Source organism: Canis lupus, chromosome 35, assembly GCF_003254725.2.
Source record: "Canis lupus dingo isolate Sandy chromosome 35, ASM325472v2, whole genome shotgun sequence".
Taxonomy (NCBI): domain Eukaryota; kingdom Metazoa; phylum Chordata; class Mammalia; order Carnivora; family Canidae; genus Canis; species Canis lupus.
Window position 1 is genome coordinate 23,880,287 of NC_064277.1, and position 22,868 is coordinate 23,903,154.

At 37.6% G+C, this 22,868-nt stretch overlaps 1 protein-coding gene across 9 annotated transcripts in view; it reads right to left on the reverse strand.

The window, feature by feature from the left end:
- Positions 1-22,868, reverse strand: part of SLC17A1 (solute carrier family 17 member 1) — a 77,263-nt gene that overhangs the window by 47,209 nt on the left and 7,186 nt on the right. For 7 of the 9 annotated variants that reach the window (XR_004812320.2, XR_003134773.3, XR_004812319.2 and 4 more), the window contains 7 exons: positions 17,541-17,774; positions 17,369-17,456; positions 16,927-17,013; positions 11,502-11,620; positions 11,235-11,396; positions 9,896-10,028; positions 9,673-9,820 (listed from right to left, as the gene is read on the reverse strand). Coding sequence is in view for 5 of the 9 variants with exons in the window: in XM_025442646.3 (XP_025298431.1) it covers positions 9,673-9,820; positions 9,896-10,028; positions 11,235-11,396; positions 11,502-11,620; positions 16,927-17,013; positions 17,369-17,456; positions 17,541-17,774 (971 nt within the window). In the remaining 4 variants the exon portion in view is untranslated. Of the gene's footprint in view, positions 1-525; positions 687-9,672; positions 9,821-9,895; positions 10,029-11,234; positions 11,397-11,501; positions 11,621-16,926; positions 17,014-17,368; positions 17,457-17,540; positions 17,775-22,868 lie in introns of those variants that run through there. The other 2 variants (XM_049105973.1, XM_035710600.2) reach the window with 2 other exon arrangements.

A 22,868-nucleotide genomic window follows, 5' to 3' on the forward strand; every position in this document is an offset into this window, starting at 1 on the left:
TGCAGTCACTGGATGGAAATTGGATTTGCTTTTTACGGGGAGCTGAAGAGTGTGTTCTAATGTATAAAGAAAAACATTTAAGGTTATGAGCAATCATAGGTGCAGATTGGGATCGAAACCACCAATTGTCCCCAGAATTTAGTTACCTGATTAATTTTAGCAATAGGATCCCTAGGATTTTTGTGGGAATAGGGCCACTTATGCCTTTTCTAAGCCTTTGTCACATTTATCTTCATGACCCCCTCTCCCTATAAAAATATTAAAAATTATATTTTATAACTCTGTGTGTGTGTATGTGTGTGTTGAGGAACTTTTCAGTTTCTTTTTTAAAAATAAATTTATTTTTTATTGGTGTTCAATTTACCAACATACAGAATAACACCCAGTGCTCATCCCGTCAAGTGCCCCCCTCAGTGCCCGTCAGTTTCACCTAAATTGTCAGATTTACTGGCATGAAGTTGTTCATAATATTCTGTTATTTCTTTTTTATATGCTAAGACTTACCATAATGCATGCTTTGTCATTATGGGTATTGATAATTTTTCTCTATTTTTCTTAATCAGTCTTCATTATTTCATTAATTTCATTAATTTCCAAAGACCCAACTTTTGACATTGTTGATTTTACTTGTCCTAATCTTCATAATTTGAGGGGTGGGGTTAATTTGCTGCTTTTTTTTCTGGCTACTTGAGATAAGAAACATAATTATTGACTTTAAGACTTAAATGTTTTTCAATATATATTTCAAAGCTATATATTTCTCTCTAGGCATGATTTTAAAAGCATCCCACATGCTTTGAAATGTCCTATTTCATTGTACTTTAAAGTATTTTCTAATTCTAATTGTGATTTCTTCTTTAACTTAAACATTACTTTCAAAGCAATGGGGTTATGTATCTTCTGCTTTCAATGGCAACCTTAATTCACTGTGATCAAAGAATATATTCTGAATAATTTCAAGCATTTTAAATCAACTGCAGCTTGCTTTATGACCCAGCATATCATTAATTTCAGTAACTGTCCCATAAGCAACTGAAAATAACTTGAATCCTCTCCTTGTTGATTGTAGCATAGTGTTCCACAGATGTCAATTAAGTCAACTCTGTTAATTTTGTTCTTTATTCCATTATCCTTACTAGCTTTCTGTCTACCTCTATTTTTGCACAAGCCATTGAAAGAGCTTATGAAAGTTTCTTCCTTCATTGTACATTTGTCTAGTTCTTTGAGTTCTCTCAATTCATAATGAATATAATTATATTCATTATGATCTATAATGATCTTATATGATCTATAATCTATAGTATTGGGTTCAAACAGAGACATTCTTTATTTCTAATAGTGTTCTATTTTTTTCTGATACTTCCATAGTTATTTCAGGTTTCTTTTGGTTAATATTTGTTTGGAATACTTCTTTCTATCCTTTAATTGCATCCTTATTGTGTCCTCATGTTTAATGTGTCTCTTATTTGCAGCATAGAGCTGTATTTCCTTTATTATTGAGTTTAACAATCTTGATACTTACTTGAAGTATTTCATATATACTAACATAATTACTAATATACTTGTGATCATCCTTATCTGTTCACTATTTATTTTCTTTTTGACCTCCTCTTTTATATTCCACTTTTTCTTCTAGATTTATCCATTTCATTTTTCCTTCCATGATATTATTTCACCGTTCTTCTCAAGCATTGAAGATATTATGACATGTACTCTTTACTTAAGTTTATTACAAATTACAGTTTTACTATTTTTTGTATGCCAGAGCTTAGAACATGTTTAAGATTTTAGTATTTTGACATTTCTGTTTTATCTCCCTGCTGCTCTTTGCATTATTTCATCCTGTATTTTAATTCCTTAATGTAATTTGTTTCGATACGCATTTCAACTCACAGGTTATTCTCTATTGGTTTTATGGATCAATAGCCTCTGATTACACACATATTTACCCTGCCTAATTGCTCTTCAGTCCTTCTAACATATTCAGATTTCAATAGAAATAATTTCTTTATAGTATATCTTTTAGTGAAGATCCACTGGTGACAATTTCTCTGTCTGAAAACATTTTTATTTTGCTTTGATTTTCGAAGAATATTTTCAGTAGGGATAAAATTTGAGATTGACATTTATTTATTTTTTAGCACTTTATAGAGCTCATATCATTATCTTCTGGTTTTCATGGTTTCTGTTGAAAAGTTAGATGTCAAGGTTATTACTACTACTTGAAAGTGGCATGCCTTCTTGCTCTAGTTCTTTTAAGATCTTTTTCTTAGTCTTTAGTTTTCAGCATTCTTACTATATATAAGTTACAATTTACATTTCATCATGGTTGAAATTCACAGAGCTGTATGTATGTGTGATTTGCTGTCTTTCATTATTGGATTATTTGGGGCTGTTTTCTCTTAAAATATTGCTTATGTCATGTTTTATCTGTCCTTTCCTTCTGAGACTCAAGTACAGATTTGTTAGCCTTTGCATTTTGTTCCACATTTCCATTATGTTTCTTATGATATGTCTTCCTATTTATCAATCCTAATTTGTTGTCAAACCTGTCTATTAAGATCTTAATTTCAGACATTTTATTTTTCAGTTCTAGAACTTTCATTTTTTAAATAGATTCCAGTGTTGATCAAATTCTTTATCTTCTCTTCAGCCTTTTCCCCTGGTTTCTTGGGTATATTAATCATAGATATTTCAAAGTTCTTCTTACCTGGTAATTTCAATACCTGTATTGATTGTAGGACAATTTCTAATCCATTTTATGGTTATTTATCACATGGCCCTATCCTTTGTTATGCCTAGTAATTTTTACTAAATTCTGGACATTGTGAGTAAGAACTGTAGGGACTCCAAGAATATGTTATACTTTGCAAGAAAAGATTCACCCTTTTCTCTAATAGATAGATTTGGAAGAGAGGGTGTGATCACTTTAATGTAATTATTGAATGAACTAAGATGAGGTTAGGTTGCAATTGTAATAAGACTCAGTTTACCTGTAGTATCCTACAGTTCCTTAAGTAATACCCTCCATACTATTAAATGGAGAGCTCAGTATATCCAGCCAGGTCCCTCCAGGGCTCGTTAGATCTTGTCTCCTTAGTATAGACAGTATAGGAAATTCTGTCATGCTTCTTTTATGGTTTTGGTTTAGATTTTTGCCACTTGCCCCAATGAACTTCAGAATTCAACAAATATCTCTAGGAAAAGCTGACTTTATGTGTAAATTTCCTTAACTTTCAATATTGTCACTCCAGCCCTTTGCAACCCAAACACTGGACTAACTTCTCTATCCAGAGCAGCAGGCTTGTCCTAGGGCCAAATCTGAATTACCAGCCTTTTGCTAATTGGCAAATAACCTCAAGGAAAAAGTGATGGGAGTTGTCAGCTGACCTTGGAAGTGCTATCCTCTTGTATCTTTGGTCCTATTGGCCTCTGCTGCTGTCTGATGCCTTGGGTATTTTATTTTATTTTTAAAGATATTTAAAAAAATAGTCTCTATACCCAATGTGGGGCTCAAATGGTGATTTTGAACAACCCCGAGACCAAGAGTCACATGCTCCACCAACTGAGCCAGCCAGGTGCCCTTACTTTTGGTATTTAGCGTTTTCAAATTTCCCTCACCTGGAATGTCAATCATCCACAGCTTGCCCAATCCTATGTTAAAGTTGAACAGTTTTCTCAAATTTTGCTTTACAGTTGTAAAATGTTAGGTGCATAGAAATTTAGTGTATTATATCTTCTAGTGAATTAAAGTAATTATTAAAAAATTCTTTATTTCTAGTAATGCATTTTGCCTTAAAGTCTACATTGGCTGATCTGTTTTCCTTTATTTTTCTTTTAATCTGTTACATTTTGTTACTACTTTTATTCCCATCCAGATTAACTCAAAATTTGGAAGATATAGTCCTTTTATATTTTATGTTTTTCTGCTGCATTTAATTTAATATGATCGTTATTCTGTTTTTTCCACCTATTTTATGTTCCTTTTTAAACTTCATTTCTTGGATCCTTTTTCGTTGTGTTTTTAAAATATCATCTCCTTTACACTTTTACTATCCTTCAATAGTTACCCTAGAGATTAAAACATATATTTTTGACTGAGTTTGGTTTGATATAAATGAATATTTTTACAAATTCTCATTAATGAAAGCACCTTAGAACAATATTCATTTATACCCTCTCATCTTTTGTCTTTTTTATTGTCTTACATATTAGTCTACATATTTTTTTACTTTATATGGTATTGTTTTCTTTTGTAAATTCAGTAATTATTAGATTTACTCTACTTTTTTTCCTCTCCCTCTTTATTTGTTCCTGTATTTCTATACTTCATCTGTGATTATTTTGCTTCTGCCCAAAGAATTCCCATTTAAAAAGTTTTAATTGGAGGTCTTTGCTGATGAATTCTCACAATTTGCCTGAAAATATTTTTATATTACCTTAATTCTTTGAAGGAACTTTTTGTTGGATATAGACCTCTAATTAATGATGATTTTCTTTTTTTCCATATTAAAGATTGGGTTCTAGCTTCTAGCTTTCATTGTTTCCGTTGAGAAGGGAGTTCCCAGTCTTATTATTTCTTCTTTGAAAGCAATGTGCCTGGGCACCTGGGTGGCTTAGTGGTTGAATGTCTGCCTTTGGCTTGTGTCATGATCCGGGGGTCCTGGGATTGAGTCCCGCATCAGGGTCTCTGCAGAGAGTCTACCTATGTCTCTGCCTCTCTCTGTGTGACTCTCATAAATAAATAAATAAATAAATAAATAAATAAATATTTAAAAAAAAAAAGAAAGTAATGTGGCTTTTGCTATGGCTGTGTTTAAGAGATCTCTATTTCTCTCTCTCTGCCTTTCTAGTCTTAGCAATTTTACTACGACAAGTCTAGGAGTGGTTTTCTTTATATTTATCCTATTATATATCGGTAACTATGACATCTTTTTTTTTTTAGAGACTTCATTTATTCATGAGAGACACACAGAGAGAGGCAGAGACATAGGCATAGAGAGAAGCAGGCTCCATGCAGGGAGCCGGATGTGGGACTTGACCCCAGATCTCCAAGATCACACCCCAGGCTGCAGGCGGCACTAAACCGCTGCACCACTGGAGCTGTCCCCAACTATGACATCTTTAATGACTGTATTCTCCTCCCAGATTCAGAAGTCTTTAGCATGCTATGGCTGTAGGAAAGGACTTGATCTATTTTTACTTAAAAGAGATGCTTTCATTCTGTAGTCAGAGAAACAAACAGAATCCTCAATGCCAAGAATCCTGAGTATTTTGACAATTCCTCTGAAAACCATTACACATCCATAGGATGGAGCAGTTCTTTTGACCTTAGAGTAGGTGACAATGTTTTATGGTCTTATCCTCATGCCACTCAGTCCTCAAACAGTAAGTATGTGATATGGGGGATGCAAACAAAGGTTGTTCTAATGCAGGGTAATTTTCTGGACAACAATCAGCTCTAAATTTGCTCATCCTTCAGCTGCAACAGCCCATGGTAAAGGGCATTTGGAAGTTTAAATAGTCATTAAAGTAGACTTTCAATTTTATTAATTTTATATTTTGGCATACTATGGTTTAGTAGAGCCTGAATAGGATTCTGATGTCTGAACTATAGTTCAGACCCACATGGAGGGAAATTCAAGGGTGTACAATCCATCCAATCAGTCAAAAATAATTAAAAGCTATAGAAGTCTTTTTGGAGCCTCCATTTAAGAATGTCAAGGCAATGACAATTTCTTCTTAATGCATTACAGAACATCTCTAGAGTTCTCTGTGCTTTTCTATTCTTGCACCAAAGTGATGGAAACTATTACATTCTTAGGTCTTCCCTCTTTCAATTTTATTTCCCAAATGATATTCTCAACAAAATCACATTTGCTTGTTTCTTTTACCTTCCAGACCTTTTTTCCTGCACCTTTGTTTTGCTCCAAACTATATAATCCCTGACTTAGAACTCTTTAGTTCTAACAAAGACTAAATTTCCCTAAAAAGACAAATTAGAACTTTATTCTCTAAGGGAACTCTCTTTAATAGGTGAGGAAGGTATATGATTAGGAACATTCTTGCTTAAGTAAGTTTGGTCTTCATCTAATTAATGAAAGATAGTTTAAGCAATACAAATTGATATGGTTGAGTTGTAACACACATATGCCCCCAAAATTGAGGATGAACTAAGAATTTTTTCCACTTTGTAGATTAGTATATTTATTCTCTCTGGCCCTACAAAATTACCTGGCTTACATGGAATTTGGGTCCATTGGAATGATGCAACTTAGACCAAGTCCTATGTTACTCAAGCCATTGCTGGTTGAGATTATTCCGCATCCTCCTGACCAGATGCTAGCAAATAGCCCTATTGAGGGAGTGACTACAGCTAGTCAGTTGGAAGCAGACATATGTAGGTATGAGCCCTCAGTGCTTATTACGGTGTGACTTTACATAAATTCTTTTTACTGGTCTTTTGTTTCCTCAGCCATACTATAATGGACAGTTTCTTGTCCATGCTGGGTCATAACAGGCACATAAAAAATGCTCAATAAATCCTAGCTATTGGGGATCCCTGGGTGGCTCAGTGGTTTAGCGCCTGCCTTCAGCCCAGGGCATGATCCTGGAGTCCCGAGATCGTGTCCCATGTCAGGTTCCCAGCATGGAGCCTGCTTCTTCCTCTGTGTCTCTGCCTCTCTCTCTCTCTCTGTCTCTCATGAGTAAATAAAAAAAAAATCTTAGCTATTTATAATTTCTTCTATTTCTGTATATATTCTCTCTCTCTCTCTTTTTTTAAAAAAGATTTATCTATTTATTTAGAGAGAAAGAGAATTAGCAGGAGGGGCAGAAAGAGAGGGAAAGACAATTTCAAGTAGACTCTTCACTGATCATGGAGTTCCATGTAGGGCTCAATCCCAGTACCTTAAGATCATGACCTGAGCTAAAACCAAGAGTCAGGTACTTAACCGACTGAACCACCCAGGTGCCCCTATTTCTATATACATTCTTTTTTTAAAGACACATTCATTTAGTGTCATGATCAGACTCTTACATTTAGCAATCAACAGCATGGGTGGAAAAGAAAATCTACACTAAAAGCCTTTGTTGGAATGCTTTACATTTTCCACAGAACAGAAACTAAAATAACCTGTCATACAATTGGTCACAAATACAGTCCTCGAGTTTTCTGCCCATACACATGAGTATTGTCTAAAACATGTCTTCTTTGTAGCAGCTAGGCCCTGCCACCACTGTGCTTGGCTGAGTTCACAAATCTGTTGTAACTTGTAGCTTCCCTGTCACTTCTCTGGCTCTCTTCTCCTGCTAAGCTTTGTTTCCTGGAAGTAATTGAAACCTTCTGCCACTGGAACTAGCTGCTGCTGCTGGAACTACCATAGCCACCTTAGTTTCATGGTTTGGCAAAGTATTGACCTCCACCACCACAGGGGCAGAGCTTCTGCCTCCAAATTTCCCTCCTTCTATGGGTCCAAAATTTGAGGACTGAGTGTTCTAATTGCCCAAATCATGACAGCTTCCGCCACCTCCAAAGTTGCTTCCATCATGACCAAATCCATTATAGCCATCCCTACCACCACCCTATCCACCACCACCTCGACTACCACCAAAACCACCTAACCCACTGAAGTTTCCTCCACAACCACAGTTGTCATTCCTACTAAAACCACCCTCCACAGTGACCACCAAAGTTTCCAGAACCACTTTGACCTCTTAGGCTGGATGAAGCACTACCCATCTCTTGCTTCAATAAGGCTTTACTTACTTCACAGTTGTGACTTCACAGTGTGGGATTTTTGAATGACAATCTTGTCTACAGAGTCATGGTCATCAAATGTTACAAAAGCAAAACCTTTCTTTCTGCCACTGCCTTGGTCAGTCATGATCTTAATCACTTCAACTTTCCCATATTGTTCAAAATATCTCTTGGTGGTGTTCTTTAATGCCACCAACAAAAATCTTTCTCACAGTTAAGTGGGCACCAGGGCTTTGAGAATCTTCTCTTGATTCAACCCTCTTTGGTTACACAACTCTTCCATCCACCTTGTGTGTCCTTGCATTTGTGGAGGCATCCCCCTCCTCCACAGCGACATATGTGACAAACCCAAAGCCTCTGGAGCCCTTAACATTTGGATCTCTCATTACCACACAGTCCATTAGCATTCCCTGTTGCTCAAAATGGCTCCTCAGACTTTCATTGGTCATTTCAAAGCTCAAACCTTCCATGAAGAGCTTCTGCAGCTGTTCAGGCTCTTTGGGAAACGCTGGCTTAGACATGACAGTGGTCGGTGGGGAGACTTTAACAGTGCTTCCTCGGTGGCATCCATGGGCAGAAAGAACCGTATATATTCTTGATTTCAACATGCCTGCGGCTCAGTTGACATTGTGCTTTCTATATCAAATAATCCTTACATGTTTTATATAATTCCAAGTAATCAGAACTCCTGCGAGCATTTTTAAGAAAGGCCTTGGAACTGAATAAAACAAATGGATACCTGTCCTCATTACTCGGGCACTCACATTGTATGGATATCATGGGCAAGATTCATTATAAGAATTGAGACAGAATATGGATTATTCTTTTTCTTGATTCTGCCTCTCTACCCTACAGCCAATATTTTGCTAAATTTCAGAGAATTCTGTTCCTGATGGATGCATGTTCCCCAGGGACTACTAGCCCTATAAAGTACAAGGTAAACAGTGCCCCCTGGAACTATGCAAATGGCAGGGCTGCTTCCATCAGCCATACTTATGTATCTTTTAAAAAGGTATAACAGTAAAAGCAAAAGATTTTACCAGACAGATCTAGATTAAAATCCTAGATAAGATCCCAAACCAGTGGTGAGATCTTAGGCCGACAAGTATCTGACCCTCAGTTTCCTTAGTTATAAAATAAGTATTACTATCTGTTGGGTTGTCATGAGGATTCATAATATATAAACATGCATACAATAACAATAGCCATGAGGAACAGGTAACCTTTATACTGTGTTCGCTATGTGCCATGGACTATTCTATATACTTGACCTGAATTAACTTATTTAATCCTCTAATGACCCTCTGTGGTAAGTATTCCCTTATTACTCCTATTTTATTTTATTTTATTTTATTTTATTTTATTTTATTTTATTTATTTTATTATTTTTATTTTATTTTATAGGTGTGAAACAGACACAGAGAAGGTAAATGATTTGCTTGAGGAGAGTGGTCATGCTGCTATTAAAACCTGACCTGGGGAATCCCTGAAGGGCTCAGTGGATTAGCGCCTGCCTTTGGCCCAGGGCGTGATCCTAGAGTCCCAGGATCGAGTCCCACATCGGACTCCCTGCATGGAGCCTGCTTCTCCCTCTGCCTGTGTCTCTGCCTCTCTCTCTCCTCTGTGTCTTTCATGAATAAATAAATGAAATCTTAAAAAATAAAAAAAAATAAAACCTAACCTGACTTGAGAATCTGTGTTCTGAATCACTAGGCTATACTTCATATGTATTTATGAGTTGCAAACATTAATATATCATTAGGCACATAATGATTACACTCATTATATATCTGAACTATATTGATGCTTCTTCAGGAAGCATTTTGGACTGTTGGCCATGAACTCCAAAATAGTTGAAATCTTAAAACACCCTGGAGAGTTTGAATACAAGAAAGAGATTTTTAAAACTCTACCTGGGAGCGATATCCAAGCCATTTATAAGTACTCCACCCATACAAAAGCTTCCTGTTGAACTGGCAAGTATCAGAAAAATGGTCATGCTATAAATGCTGGAACTCAGGTAGAGCAGACACAAACTGAAGAAGGCAGGCAGGAGAAGTCCTGGGGAGAGATTCAGACATGCGGTTAGGTTAGGCGAAGGGCCTCAAGGTGCTTGAATGTCCTGGCTGTTCTTACCTAGAGTGTTGAAGAGTTTCCGGATGGTAATTAAGCGGAGAATATTCCTGGACAGGAAGAAGTCTGTCAGGTGACCTACTAGGATGCCAAAGCTCCAGGCAAACAAATAAGGGAGAGCTGACAGCAGCCCATTCTGGAAAATAAATGTTATTGTGAGGGTGAGTATGATAGAGTCATCCCTAAACTAAAATTCAGTATCTAAAATTTGTACCGCCATACAAGAAACCATCAACATGCAACTTCAGAATTCATACTTGGGGCCACACCACCCAAAAGAAAGAGGAAAATAGTTTGGGGGTCAGAAAGAGTTGTCAGAGCCTGTCTAGTTTTCTGTTCTTAGAGTCACAGGACCTGAAAGTCCTGGAGAATAGAAATTGGAAGACTACATTTGGGAGTGGGGAATGCCTGCCCTGGGGGAAATGGCAGAACTAGCAATAGCAGCAATTACAGACATTCGTACAGTCCTTATGCTGAACCGCTGCTGTTAATCCTTTCAACCTCTCTGTGGTCTCAAGAAGGATAACACTGAATCAGAGAGTGCTTAAGGGACCTCACTGTTTAGGTTGGCCCCCGGGGTGAGTTACTGGAGGTTGATCGATGAATGGCACTTTGGGCATTCTATTCCTTTTTTTTTTTTTTTTTTTAATTTTTTTTTTTTTTTAATTTATTTATGATAGTCACAGAGAGAGAGAGAGGCAGAGACACAAGCAGAGGGAGAAGCAGGCTCCATGCACAGGGAGCCTGATGTGGGATTCGATCCCGGGTCTCCAGGATCGCGCCCTAGGCCAAAGGCAGGCGCCAAACCGCTGCGCCACCCAGGGATCCCTGGGCATTCTATTCCTATAGGAGTCTTTTCTAGCTATTATGGCATTGAATGTAAGGTTCAGGGAATATTGATTCTCCAAGTCAGACAAGCAATGAGAATGTCCATCCTTTCAAAGCAAGACCTGAGTCATGGGTTCTCCACCCAGGACTCATTACCTTATCCCAAGAGACAGGTTGGGAGTGAGCTGAGCAGGGTGACAGGGAAGGATCCTAGTCTCCGTAGGAAATGGTGGTGCTGAGCCATAAGTACTACTATTTAGGGTGATTGTGCATTGAATGGGAGGTAGGGAACCTGTGGGAACATGAGTGAGTGTGTTCTATCGTGGGAGTGCCAGAAACTGCTTACACCTTTTTTTCCTGGGAAATGTTAACATAAGACTTAGAAACAGTGAATCTCCAGGTACAGAACATCAGCTAAACAGTGTAGGGGCAGTCAAGAGCTAGGATTAGAGTCATAAGAAACAAAGAAATGAGTAGAGTCCTTCATAAAGTTGGAGAACACAGGTAGACTTACCTCTTTTATGTTCACGTGAAGCTTGGCCTTGATAAACGTTGGAGTGTACAAAACCATAATGGTATTTGTCCAGTGAAAAGCAAAAGAACCGAAAGCAATGGCCCAGAATGGAAGAGACTTAATCATAGCTTTGATTGGCAGAGACTGTGTGCTTGAGCTGACCTGGAGAGAAAAAAAATTAACTATTAGCACAGTAGGACAAGCTGGAATACACTTTCATTTGGCACAGAATCTGGGAGATACCACAGTGGAGCATCTGTGTTCTACCTGCTGGTTGAGGCAGGACAAGATGTATTCCTTCTCACTGATGCTTATACATGGGTGGTCCTTTGGGTCATCATAAAAGAGAACGAACCAGAGAAGACTTAGGGCACAGCCACAAGCACCTATCAAAGTAGGACAGGTTAAAATCGAAATGGTTTCTGTCTATAGTAAAGGCTCTTTCCCAAATTGACATTTGTCATTATTACTCACAGAATCTGGACCTCCTTGTTCTTTAGAACATTGCAACAAGGCTTACATTTTTGATGTCCTCTCTGTATCTGTAGCTACTTCTGCCTACAGAATGAATTTTGCAGGAAGGACGGTAAGCCCTTTGGTCTCTCCTGATCCAAACTCTGTATCCCTCTGCTCATGGTAGTGGGACTCCCTGTTCTTAGGCCCTTATCTCTACAAATTGCCAGTGTGTTCCACCGTGAGACTATAGCACAACTAAGCTTTTACAGGGCTTAGCAATCACCTAGCTTTGAGAGCCAGGTCTTGGCTATGCTCCTAAAATATAGCCCAGGCCAGAGGGATTATACATGTCTTCTGTGAGGAATCTTCTGTTAAGACAGGGAGTATGTAGTATTCATCAGTCTTCCAGAATGCATTCATTCATTTGACAAATATTGATTATATGCCCATTATGTACCATTCACTATTCTAAGTACTGGGGATGTAGCAATGAATAAAATACAAAAATGTCTATCATCATAGAGTTTACTGTCTAGTGGATGAAAGAGATGAAGTAAAGTAAATAACTAAAAGGTATTAGATATCAGTGACAAGAGCTATGGAGAGTTGTTACAGGAGGAGGAAGTGAGGAGTGTCATGCTCAGTGAAGGCTGGGGCATTGATGTGGGGCAGAGGGAGCAGAGAGTCATGAGGCCAGTGTGACTGGAGGGGAGGCAGGGGGGTGGGTGGGAAAAGATAAGGACAAGAGTTGATGGGATCAGACCATGTGGAAATTTGGAGCCACTGTAAGATCTGAGACTTTTACAACACTCTTTAAAAAGCATTAAAAGGGTATTTCTACAATATACCATTTCCATATCATTCTATGACCTGAGAACCCAATCCCAAGGTGAAATGTAAGTGGATAGAAGTGAATGCCTAATAAATACATGTGCAATGTGTACCTTCCTATGTATTATTTTTGTCAACTCAGAAACTCATGTGGTGCTATTAGCTCTTTTTCAAAATGAGAACACTGATGTTCAGAAGGGTCCACATCCTTTCCCAGGGACATATGGTTAATAAGTGGTAATTGATACTTAGCATGAATTATATTTTTAGGGTGGGGATACAGTCCTAGAGGAGTAGCCTGGGGCAGAGTTTTGAAGACAAGAGTTAATAACAAATGGAAGAGGATAAGTCTGCAAAAGACTAACACAGAATGACCAGAAGAACAAAATCCAATGCACAGAGTCAGGCAAAGGCACCATTGATGGTGGTGGATGTGATTAAGAGGTCAGGTCAAATGTGGACTGAAGAACTTCTGCTTCATTTATGGGCATGGAGGTTTGGGCAACTCTAACGTTTGTGAGGCCTGGAAACTCACATGAACATTTAAAAGTTATAAATCAAGTTATGGATTTGTTAAGAAACTTAAATAAAATATGTCTTCTCATACTATGTTGAGAAATGTAACTTCAAAATGACCTGGATAGAGACTTCTGGTTTCTGATTCAGCATGTAAGGAACTTGAAAGTCATTCCTCCCATCCTCGTGACAAGAAAATTGAATAAAGTAAAAATCCGACAACTCCTATTTTATCCATCAGAAAATTGAGGACATAGGGCAAGCTATTTTCCCCCAAATTGGACAAACAGATGAGTGGATACAGAGAATTACAACTTCCTGAAACAGAAGCCCAGAAGCAGAAAACTGCACGGGAACCAGTACCAGGGTAGGAAAACCTGGCAATTGGTTAATTGCAGTAGGCTGTGTGGACAAGTTTGAGAGGTAAAAAATCTGGAGTTGGAGGGAGTCCTGGAGGGACCCTCATACTTTTGTGAGTTTTACCTCCCGGAGACCTAACCAGGTTCTCACAGTGAAGATCAGAGAGGGGAAAGGAAAAGTAGCTGTTTTGAATTATGTCCAGAGCATTCTGTTCTTAACAAAGCCTGCTGTCAAGGGAAACCTTTACCAGAGCCTAACCAGCTTAAGGGAAGGGAAATACCACCTGCATCCCCCGCTGGCCTTCCTATCTTACTTTAATGGGGGGAACACTGGGAAGGACTTTTGAAAGTGAAGCCCAGAGGCACAGGCTCCCAGAAAGACTAAGACTAATCATATGACTATAGAATACTATTTCCCCCCCCAACACACACCTTACCACCACATCAGTAGGTTCCCTGTATATAAATGGGAATACAAATAAAAAAAGTCGCATGTGTCAAACTTTATTTAAGAAGTCTGTAAAAACACAAAAACAGAAACTGTAGTCTCTGAAACTTAGTGCTATAGCAAATAGTAAGCAATGCCTAACCCCTAGCCAAGCCAGATAAACATAAAACCTCACATTGAAAGACTATTTCAGTTCCTATTACCTACTACATCTTGGTGAGCTTTCAACAACAACAAAATCATAAGGCATACTAAAAGACAAAAAATATAGTTTGAAGACAGCAAGCATTGGAACCAATTCAAAGCTATTGGAATTATCAAATCAAGAATTTAAAACAACTGTGACTAATATTACTAAGAGCTCTTAATGGAAAAAAGTGGACGACATACAAAAATATATTATTCATGTAAGGAGACAGAAAACTCTAATATTAAAGAAAATCAAAAGGGAATGCCAGAAATCAAAAACACTAATCTAGAAGTGAAGAATGCCTTTAATGGGCTAATCAATAGACTAGGCATGGCCAAGGAAGGATCATTGAGCCTGAAGAAATGTCTATAAAAATTTCCAAAACTGAATCGCCAATAGAGATAAAGGATAAAAAAAGACAGTATCCAAGAATTGTGGGACAATTACAAAAGGTGTAATATATACATATGACACTATCAGAAAGAGAAGAATGAGAAAGGAACAGGAGCAGTATTTGAAGTAATAATTAGAGTCTTCCAAAATAAATGATAGATGCCAAACCAGATATAGGAAGCTCAAGAGAACACCAACAGGGTAAACAAAAAAATTTACACCAAGGTACATTATATTCAAACTACAGAAAATATAAGACAAAGAAAATTTTTGAAAGAAACCAGAGAAAGAATGAGATTTAAAGTTAGAATTCTTAGATTCCACTGGTCACAAATCCCTGGTCTCTGTGGTCAGAGGCTTAATCTCTTGTTCCTACCCAGATCCATTCCCATATCACTAGATGTTTTAATTGGATGTGTATAGAAATTTGTACCTTCCCTATCATGTTCCATTTGCATCTTCTGCAAGCAGTTTTGCCTGCCCCTCCTCAACCAAGTCTAAATTCAATAGATGTGCAGAAGAATCCTGCTAGATTTGAAAAGCCTTGTTTTGAGCAACTAATTCTGGGAGTGATGACTAGGAATATGACCATGGGCTCTGATGAGCATATAATCTCAAACCCACAGACTCTGCTGCATGAAGAGGGTCTGGCTGGAGAGGCGCCAGAATGGGCTCAGTGCGGATGTAGGGCAACTCTGATGGAAGCTGTAAATGATCAAGGGTTGTCTCAATGGCAGAATGGGTCAGACACGAGTCAGATAGAAGTTGCATAGAAATCCGGGAGGTGGGGATCCCTGGGTGGCGCAGCGGTTTGGCGCCTGCCTTTGGCCCAGGGTGCGATCCTAGAGACCCAGGATCGAGTCCCACGTTGGGCTCCCGGTGCATGGAGCCTGCTTCTCCCTCTGCCTCTCACTCTCTCTCTCTGTGTGCGACTATCGTAAATAAATAAATTTATAAAAAAAAGAAAGAAATCTGGGAGGTTGAAGCAGTGGGTACAGACAGATTGAGCAATAAATTCTCAAAAGGAGGTAGGTGTTCAAAGGGAGGTGACATGAGAGAAGGCAGAGAAGAAAGGGAGCCATTTCAGAGATTTGAGGAGACTTGAGAAGTTTTGAGTGAAAAGAAACATAGCAGGATGGATGGCTGTTTTAAGCACAAATGTGAGTTTGTAAGCCATTTGCTCTTTTGGGATATTTTCTCCAGCGATTAGAAGCTGCTCAAAGGCAGATGTTATTTTGTTCTTTAAAGCAGTGTGGATCCAGATTTATTTAACTATATCAAGAAAAATATTCAAATGGAACAAAACCTCTTGGTTTTAGTCTTGCCTCTGTCACCAGCAGGGGCAGGCCATCCAGCATCTGGTGGGCACTATGTGACGCCTCAAGGTAAAGATTTGTGGAGGCAGCCACCTGAATCCCTACCCTGCTACTCTCTAAGCCTTTCCCCCCATTCCAGGTGCCTCCATATGAGGCAATTCATGGGAAAGCTGCTATCCTAGTACAATGCATAGTGCTTTTCTCTGAGGCTCCTGGAGCCACCTATGCTAATTGCAAATGACATATGTTGCTGTACACATGCATATGACGTTGGAATAGGAATACAATGTGAATGTCAGAGGTCATCCAACCTTTATCAGGACTGGTAGGCAGCATTAATTATTGAGCGTGTCATTCCTGGAGCACAAACCTCACCTCCCTGTAATTTCTGCTAATTAGTTTTCATTTTGTAATATAGAGCAGGGGTGCATTTCTCTTCTATGCATGTTCTCTCAAGTTTTCTTTTTGCCAGACTAGACGGTCCCAGTGTTATCAGCCTGTTTCATGGTATAGGGTTTGGATATTGTCACTACTCATTACCTACTACTGATGACTAACTAATTTAGTGATGAAGATCAGTGGCATTTGGAAGACAGAAGGCATGTTTTCACATTATGACTTTGCCATTTGCTCACAGTATGCATTAGTTGTCTTCTGTTTGTCCCTCTAGGCCCTTCATTCTTTACCCTTCTGTATCCTGCCTTGCTCACAGATAGCTGGCTTGAATGAACATCAACAGGCCCCTGTGTCATCTATTTTCTCGATAGACTAGGCAAGCAGCCTGAGAAGAAGGTAAGAAAGAGAAAGTGAGTGGGATTGGGGTGTCTTCCCCTACGTATCTCCTTCCTAGCATTGCTTCAGTTAGTATACTCCTTTTTATGAACAATAATGGGTCATCTCTTTCCCCCAGGGTTTCATATAAGGGGTATGGATCTCCAGTACCTACATTATAGAATTGTGGAGGTTATATACAATGACATATGTATAGTTCTGCTTGTAATGTGGACTTAATGTTGACTTCTCCCTTTCCTTCAATGAAATTCATGATTTTTGATGTCATGTCATTTTTGATGTTAGCTTTATGTAAATTAAATTATTTATAAAACTGACATTATAGTCAGTTTTTATTTTTATTTTTTTTCAATTCTGAATAATGACTGGGATGTTATAGAAGGAGACTTACCAAAAATATAGAAGACCATGGGCCAGCCCAGGGACTGGCAGATGAATCCAGTCACAAGCAGAACAATGAAGGACCCCAGCAGATTTCCTAATCAGAAGACACAAAGAAAACCCCTAAAGAACACAGACACCTGAGAATAGAGATAATGTAGCCTCACAGTAGCAATCAGCAATTTTCAGTGAAATACATTTGTAAAGCATAACACTGAGCAGAAGAAAATAATAAAATATTTGCTTTCCTCTCTTTTTTTTCCTTGCTGTTTGAGATGAAAAAGCCTTTTCTTCATTCTAGACAGTTACTGCATCTTTAAAACAAAGATGCTGGAACAGTTGGTTTCCAAAGCCCTGGACACCTCAAAACATACATCTTTTATAGCTCTAGGAAGAACATGATACAATGAAATGACAATGGGATTCAAACATTCTAGGCCTTAAGTCATTACCTGATAGACTCAAGGTAGTAAGTCGGCCTCGTTCCAAGGGAGGAGCCCACTTGACCCATATCATGTGCTGAGATATTAATGCCGACCCCTGCAATTAGAAGGATTGGGACAGCTGATTTCTGATACTTCCTGTGAATTTAAACCCTATTCAGTTTTTGTGTTATCTTAATACCTGGGCTACTCCCTGGGCTACTCGGCATGCCAGGAGGAAAGCTGCACCACCTTCAGCTGCCATTGGCATTAACAGACTAAGTAGAGAGCTGAGGAATAATGAAAAGCCAATCATTTTCTTGATGGAGTATTTTTCAGACAAGTATCCAACAGGAATTTGGGTGATGAGTACACCATAGAAGATGGAACTGAAGATGATGCCTTGGATTTTAGGACTCCAGTTATACACGGGGTTCTGAAAGAAATAAGGAGACACATGGAACCACTCTGCATCCTAGTGAGTTACTGTAATATTCAGGGATGCAAGGTAACTGGTTTGCCAGCCCACTAAGTTTAAAGGAGCTCCCCCTCTGCCCCTTTCTCTATCATGGGATCTTTACTGTCCTGTCATAAAAACTTTTCTTGTGTGTCCTGACATGTACTAGTGGTATCTTCAACTATAATGTAAAGTCTTTGTGGTCAAGGACACCCTCTGAACCCACAGCAGCATGGACACTTAATACTTGTTTCTTGAACATCACTATACTATGTCAACTCTTCTGTAGAGTACTATGCCTACCGCAGTCATTAATGTCCTCTTGCCTTTTCTCTTCCTCTGATTCCTCTATATTAACTTCATTCACAAAACAATATTTCCCCGACATAAACTACTACTCCCAGAGAGAACAGTAATGATAGATCAAATCACAAAGAGAAAGTCTCACGCTGAACTGTGGAAATAATGGATGACACAATGAGGGAAGAAGGCCAATTCTCTTTTCTTTTGCTTGTTTCTCTTCTTTTCTAAACTGTTCTGTCTGGTTTTTCCATAGTCCTTCCCTGAGTTCTGTGAACTTGTCTTCATTTGCCTACTGCCTGAGCATCGCCTCCTGTTGCCTGACGGTCTCTGCTTTGAGCTCCTGTATGTACTGCCCTGTGGTGCTCCTTCCCTAACTATAATTGCTTCATGGATTTTAGGTTCCTTTTGTAATTTCAGGTTATAATTAGATCTGCTCTATGGAAACAGTTTTCTGGTGAGTCTTCATATTTTGGAATAATTACATGCTATATTTTCTCATTTTTTGCATCTAATACCTTTGTACGGCAGCAAAGAGAATTCCTTTTCTGTGACTCATATTTGAAGGAGATCAGTTTCCTTGGATTACAGCAAGAGGTTCTATAGGGCCTCCACAGTGCAAGTTCCCTCCTTTTTTGCTATGGTGAAGGATTCAGTAGATGGCCCCTCTGAATAGCCATTTCTCTAGAACATGGGGTTCTCAATATTTAAACCAAAGCAATGGAATGCTACAAATATCTAATGAATGTAATTCAAGATTATTCAAAATTTAGATAAAAAGATTTTAACAAATTTTTGAAGTACAGATGTCACAATGAACCTTATTGGCATAATTGTCACAATTGAACTCTTTGGCATAAAGCATACAACTTGATAAATTTTTAATTATGTGTACACTCACAAAAGCATAACCACAATCAAGGCAATGAATGCATTCTCCATCTCCAGAAGTTTCCTATAGAACTATAGAGCTATAGCAATCAAAACAGCATGGTATAGCTTACAAAAAATAGTTATAGTTCTCTAGGTTTTAATTTCTCTTCAGTAAATACCTGGTATGAAATGGCAGGATCATATGGTACTCATATGCTTAACTGAAATGAGTCTACCATTTTGTATCCTCACCAACAATGTGAGAAATTGCCAACATTTGGAATGTCCAATCTTCATAATTTTAGCCAGTTGAATTGCATATAGTAATAATAAACCTGTGTGGTTTAATTTGCTTGCTCCTAATGACTAATGATGTAGAAAAGCATCTTTTCATGAGTATTTGCCATCCATCCATGTATCTTCTTTGGTAAAGCGTCTGTTCACATTTTTCCCATTTCTTTAATTGAGCTTTTAGTTTCATTTTTATTCAGTTTTGATAGAAATCCTTTATTAGATGATTTGAAAACATTTACCCCTATCTCCTGTTTGTCTTTTTATTCTCTCAACAGTTTTTTTGAATTTTGATGGAGTCCAATTTTATGTTTGTTCTTTTGTGGATCATAAAAAAATCAGGATTTCTTATGTGTGTGAATCTATTTCTGAACTTCCTATTCTATTTCAGCAACTATTTTTTGTAAGCTACCATGCTGTTTTGATTGCTATAGCTTTATGACAGTCTTAAAATCAAGTAGGTAGTATTAGTCCTATAAATACTGATTTCTTTTCAGCAGACATTCTAAGACAATTCAGTGAAAAAAGAAGAGTCTTTTCAACTAGAACAATTGTATATATCTATATGTGAAAAAGAATCTTCAACACAATGTATGTAAAAATTAAGTCTAAATAAATCCTACATTTAAATGTAGAACCTAAAATTATAAAACCTCTAGAAGAAAACACAGCAAAAGATTTTTTTTGCCTTGGGCTATGCAAAGATTTCTTATTTGTATAAACAAAAGCATTACCAACAAAGGAAATTTTAATAGAAATTCTTTCTGCAGGGCAGCCCCAGTGGCCCAGCCGTTTAACCCTGCCTTCAGCTCAGGGCGTGATCCTGGGGGTCCTAGGATTGAGTCCCTCATCAGGCTCCCTGTGTGGCTCCTGCTTCTGCCTCTGCCTGTGTCTCTGCCTCTCTCACTGTCTCTCATGAGTAAATAAATAAAATCTTTAAAAAAAATTGTAAAAAAAATAAAAAAGAAAAAAATTCTTTCTGCAGACAGAAAGTGAGATAGCTTGAAAGCATGGATATATATATATATATATATATAAAGAGCATCAGAAAAGAATAAAGAACATATAAAATATTTTATCTTGAGTTGATCTAAAAGATAACTATTTAAGGTAATAATGTAATCATGCATGGGTATTTATAACATGTAGATAGTGAAATGAATAACAGCATTATGATAAGAGATGGGACAGCAAAATTGGGAATACTGTTATAAGGTATCAATGCTACAAATTGAATCACATAAAATACTCAAACCCAGAGAAGGAAAAAACGAAATAAAAAAAAAATGGAAACAAAGAACAGATGTAACAAATAGAAAACAGTTACCAATTTTGTGTTTGTCTCTTTCTACTTTCATTTTGAACAGTTTTTGCCTTCTGTATTTTGCTGCTCTGTTGTTAGGAACATGCATGCTTAGGATTATTAAGTCTTTTTGGAGAACTGACTCCTTAATCATTAGGTAATACTCCTTTATCTCTGATAATCTTTCTTGCTATAAATTCTGCTTTGTCTGAAATTAATATGCCTACTTAAATTTTCTTTTGATTAGTGTTTTCATGGTAGCATAATGTTTGCATCTTTCTTTATCTCTTTACTTTTAATCTATCGGAGTCTTTGTATTTAAGAAGACTTTTCTCATAGGCTTCATATCTGAGGACCTTTCTTATCAAATCTGAAAATTTCTGTCTTTTAACTGGCATATATAGACCATTCACATTTAAAGTGATTACTGAGGGGTGCCTGGGTGGTGCAGTTTGTTGAGCATCTGACTCTTGATTTCAGCTCAGGTCTGATCTCAGGGTCAGGGGGGATTGAGCCCTGCATTTGGTTTCTCTCTCGTCTCCTCCTCTGCCCCTCCCTACCATGTTCTCTCTCTCTCTCTCTGAAATAAATAAATAAAAATCTCTAAAAGAATAAATAAAAATAAAGTGATTATTGAGGGGTGCCAGTGTGTTTCAGTTGGTTAAGTGTCCAGCTCTGGATTTAGGCTCAGCTTATGATCTCAGGGTCATGGTCTCAGGGTTGTGAGAACAGGCCCAGAGTTGGGCTCCATGTGGAGCCTGCTTAAGATGCTCTCTCTCCCTTTCCCTTTGCCCCTTCTTACACAGCTCACAGGCTGTCTCTAAGACAAACAAACAAACAAATAAGTAAAGTGGTTATTGATATAGTTGGATTAAAATATACCACCTTTTAACATTTCTTTTATGGCAGGCCTGCTGGCAATAAATTACCTCAGTTTTTATTTGCCTGAAATAGTCTTTATTCTCTTTCACTTTTGATGTAATTTTATTGGATATAGAATTCTAACTTGTCAGATTCGTTTTCTTTCAACACTTGAAAGATTTTTCCCCCCTCTTTCCTTATTTGGATGGTTTCTGATAAGAAGTCTTCTGTAATTCTTATACTTGGCTCCTCTGTAGGTAAGATATTTTTCCCTCTGTCTTCATTCAGGATATTCTGATTACCTTGGTTTTCTCCAATTTAAATATGTTTATGTCTAGTTGGTTTTTCTTGTTGTTAATTATTTATATTTTTAGTATACTGTTTGGTGTTCTTTGAGCTTCTTGGGCTTGTGGTTTGGTGTCTGCCATAATTTGTCTATGGCCATACCACCCTGAACATGCCCGATCTTGTCTGGTGTCTGCCAGTAATTTTGGAAGCTCTCAGTCATTAATTTTTCAAATATTACTTCTTACTGCTCTCTTTTTTTCTTTCTGGTATTCCAGCCATTTATATAACATGCCCTTTTTTTAATTAAAAAATTTGTTTATTTGAGAGAACAGGGAAGGAGCAGAGGGAGAGAATCTCAAGCAGATGCCAGCTGAGCATGGAGCCAGATGTGGAGCCAAATCTTATCACCAGGAGATCATGACCTGAGCCGAAATCAAGAATTTAAGGTTTAACCAACTGAGCCACTTGATATTATCCACAATTCTGGGATATTCTGTTAAGTTTTCTCCCAACCAACCTGTTCTCTTTCTTTCATTTCAGCTTGAGAAATTTCTGTTGACCCATATTGGAGTTCATTGATTCTTCCCTCAGCTATGTTGAGACTACTTAGGAATTTGTCACGGCATTCTTTATTTCTGTTATAGTTGCCTTGATTTCTATTTCTTTTTAATTCATTCTCATAGTTTTCATTTTACTGACATTACCCATCTAGTGTTATATGTTACCAACTTTTTCCATTAGACCCTTAACATATTAATTATAGGTATTTTAAATTCCCTGTCTGGGAATTCCTACATATGTGTCATATCTAAGCCTAGTTCTGATGATTATGTAAAAAAAATTAAGGTGCAGTACATTGCACATCAAGTTATTTTTAATGTAGAAAAAGGTGAAAATAAGAAAGTATGTTTGTTTGCCTGTGCATTCATAACAGAACATAGAAAGAGTAGATAAACAATATTCTTCCCATTCATTTCCATTTTTTTCTTGTACTACATCTTCTGATTGGTAGCAACTCATTATCTTCCAGAGAGAATATTAGTGAAACATGTAAATATATTGTCTATTCAAAAACTTAAAAAAATAAACAATGTGTCTTCACTTCTACTCTGGTTTGAAATGCTTTCTCCTTTTTTCTCTGGTCAAACTTCTCTAGG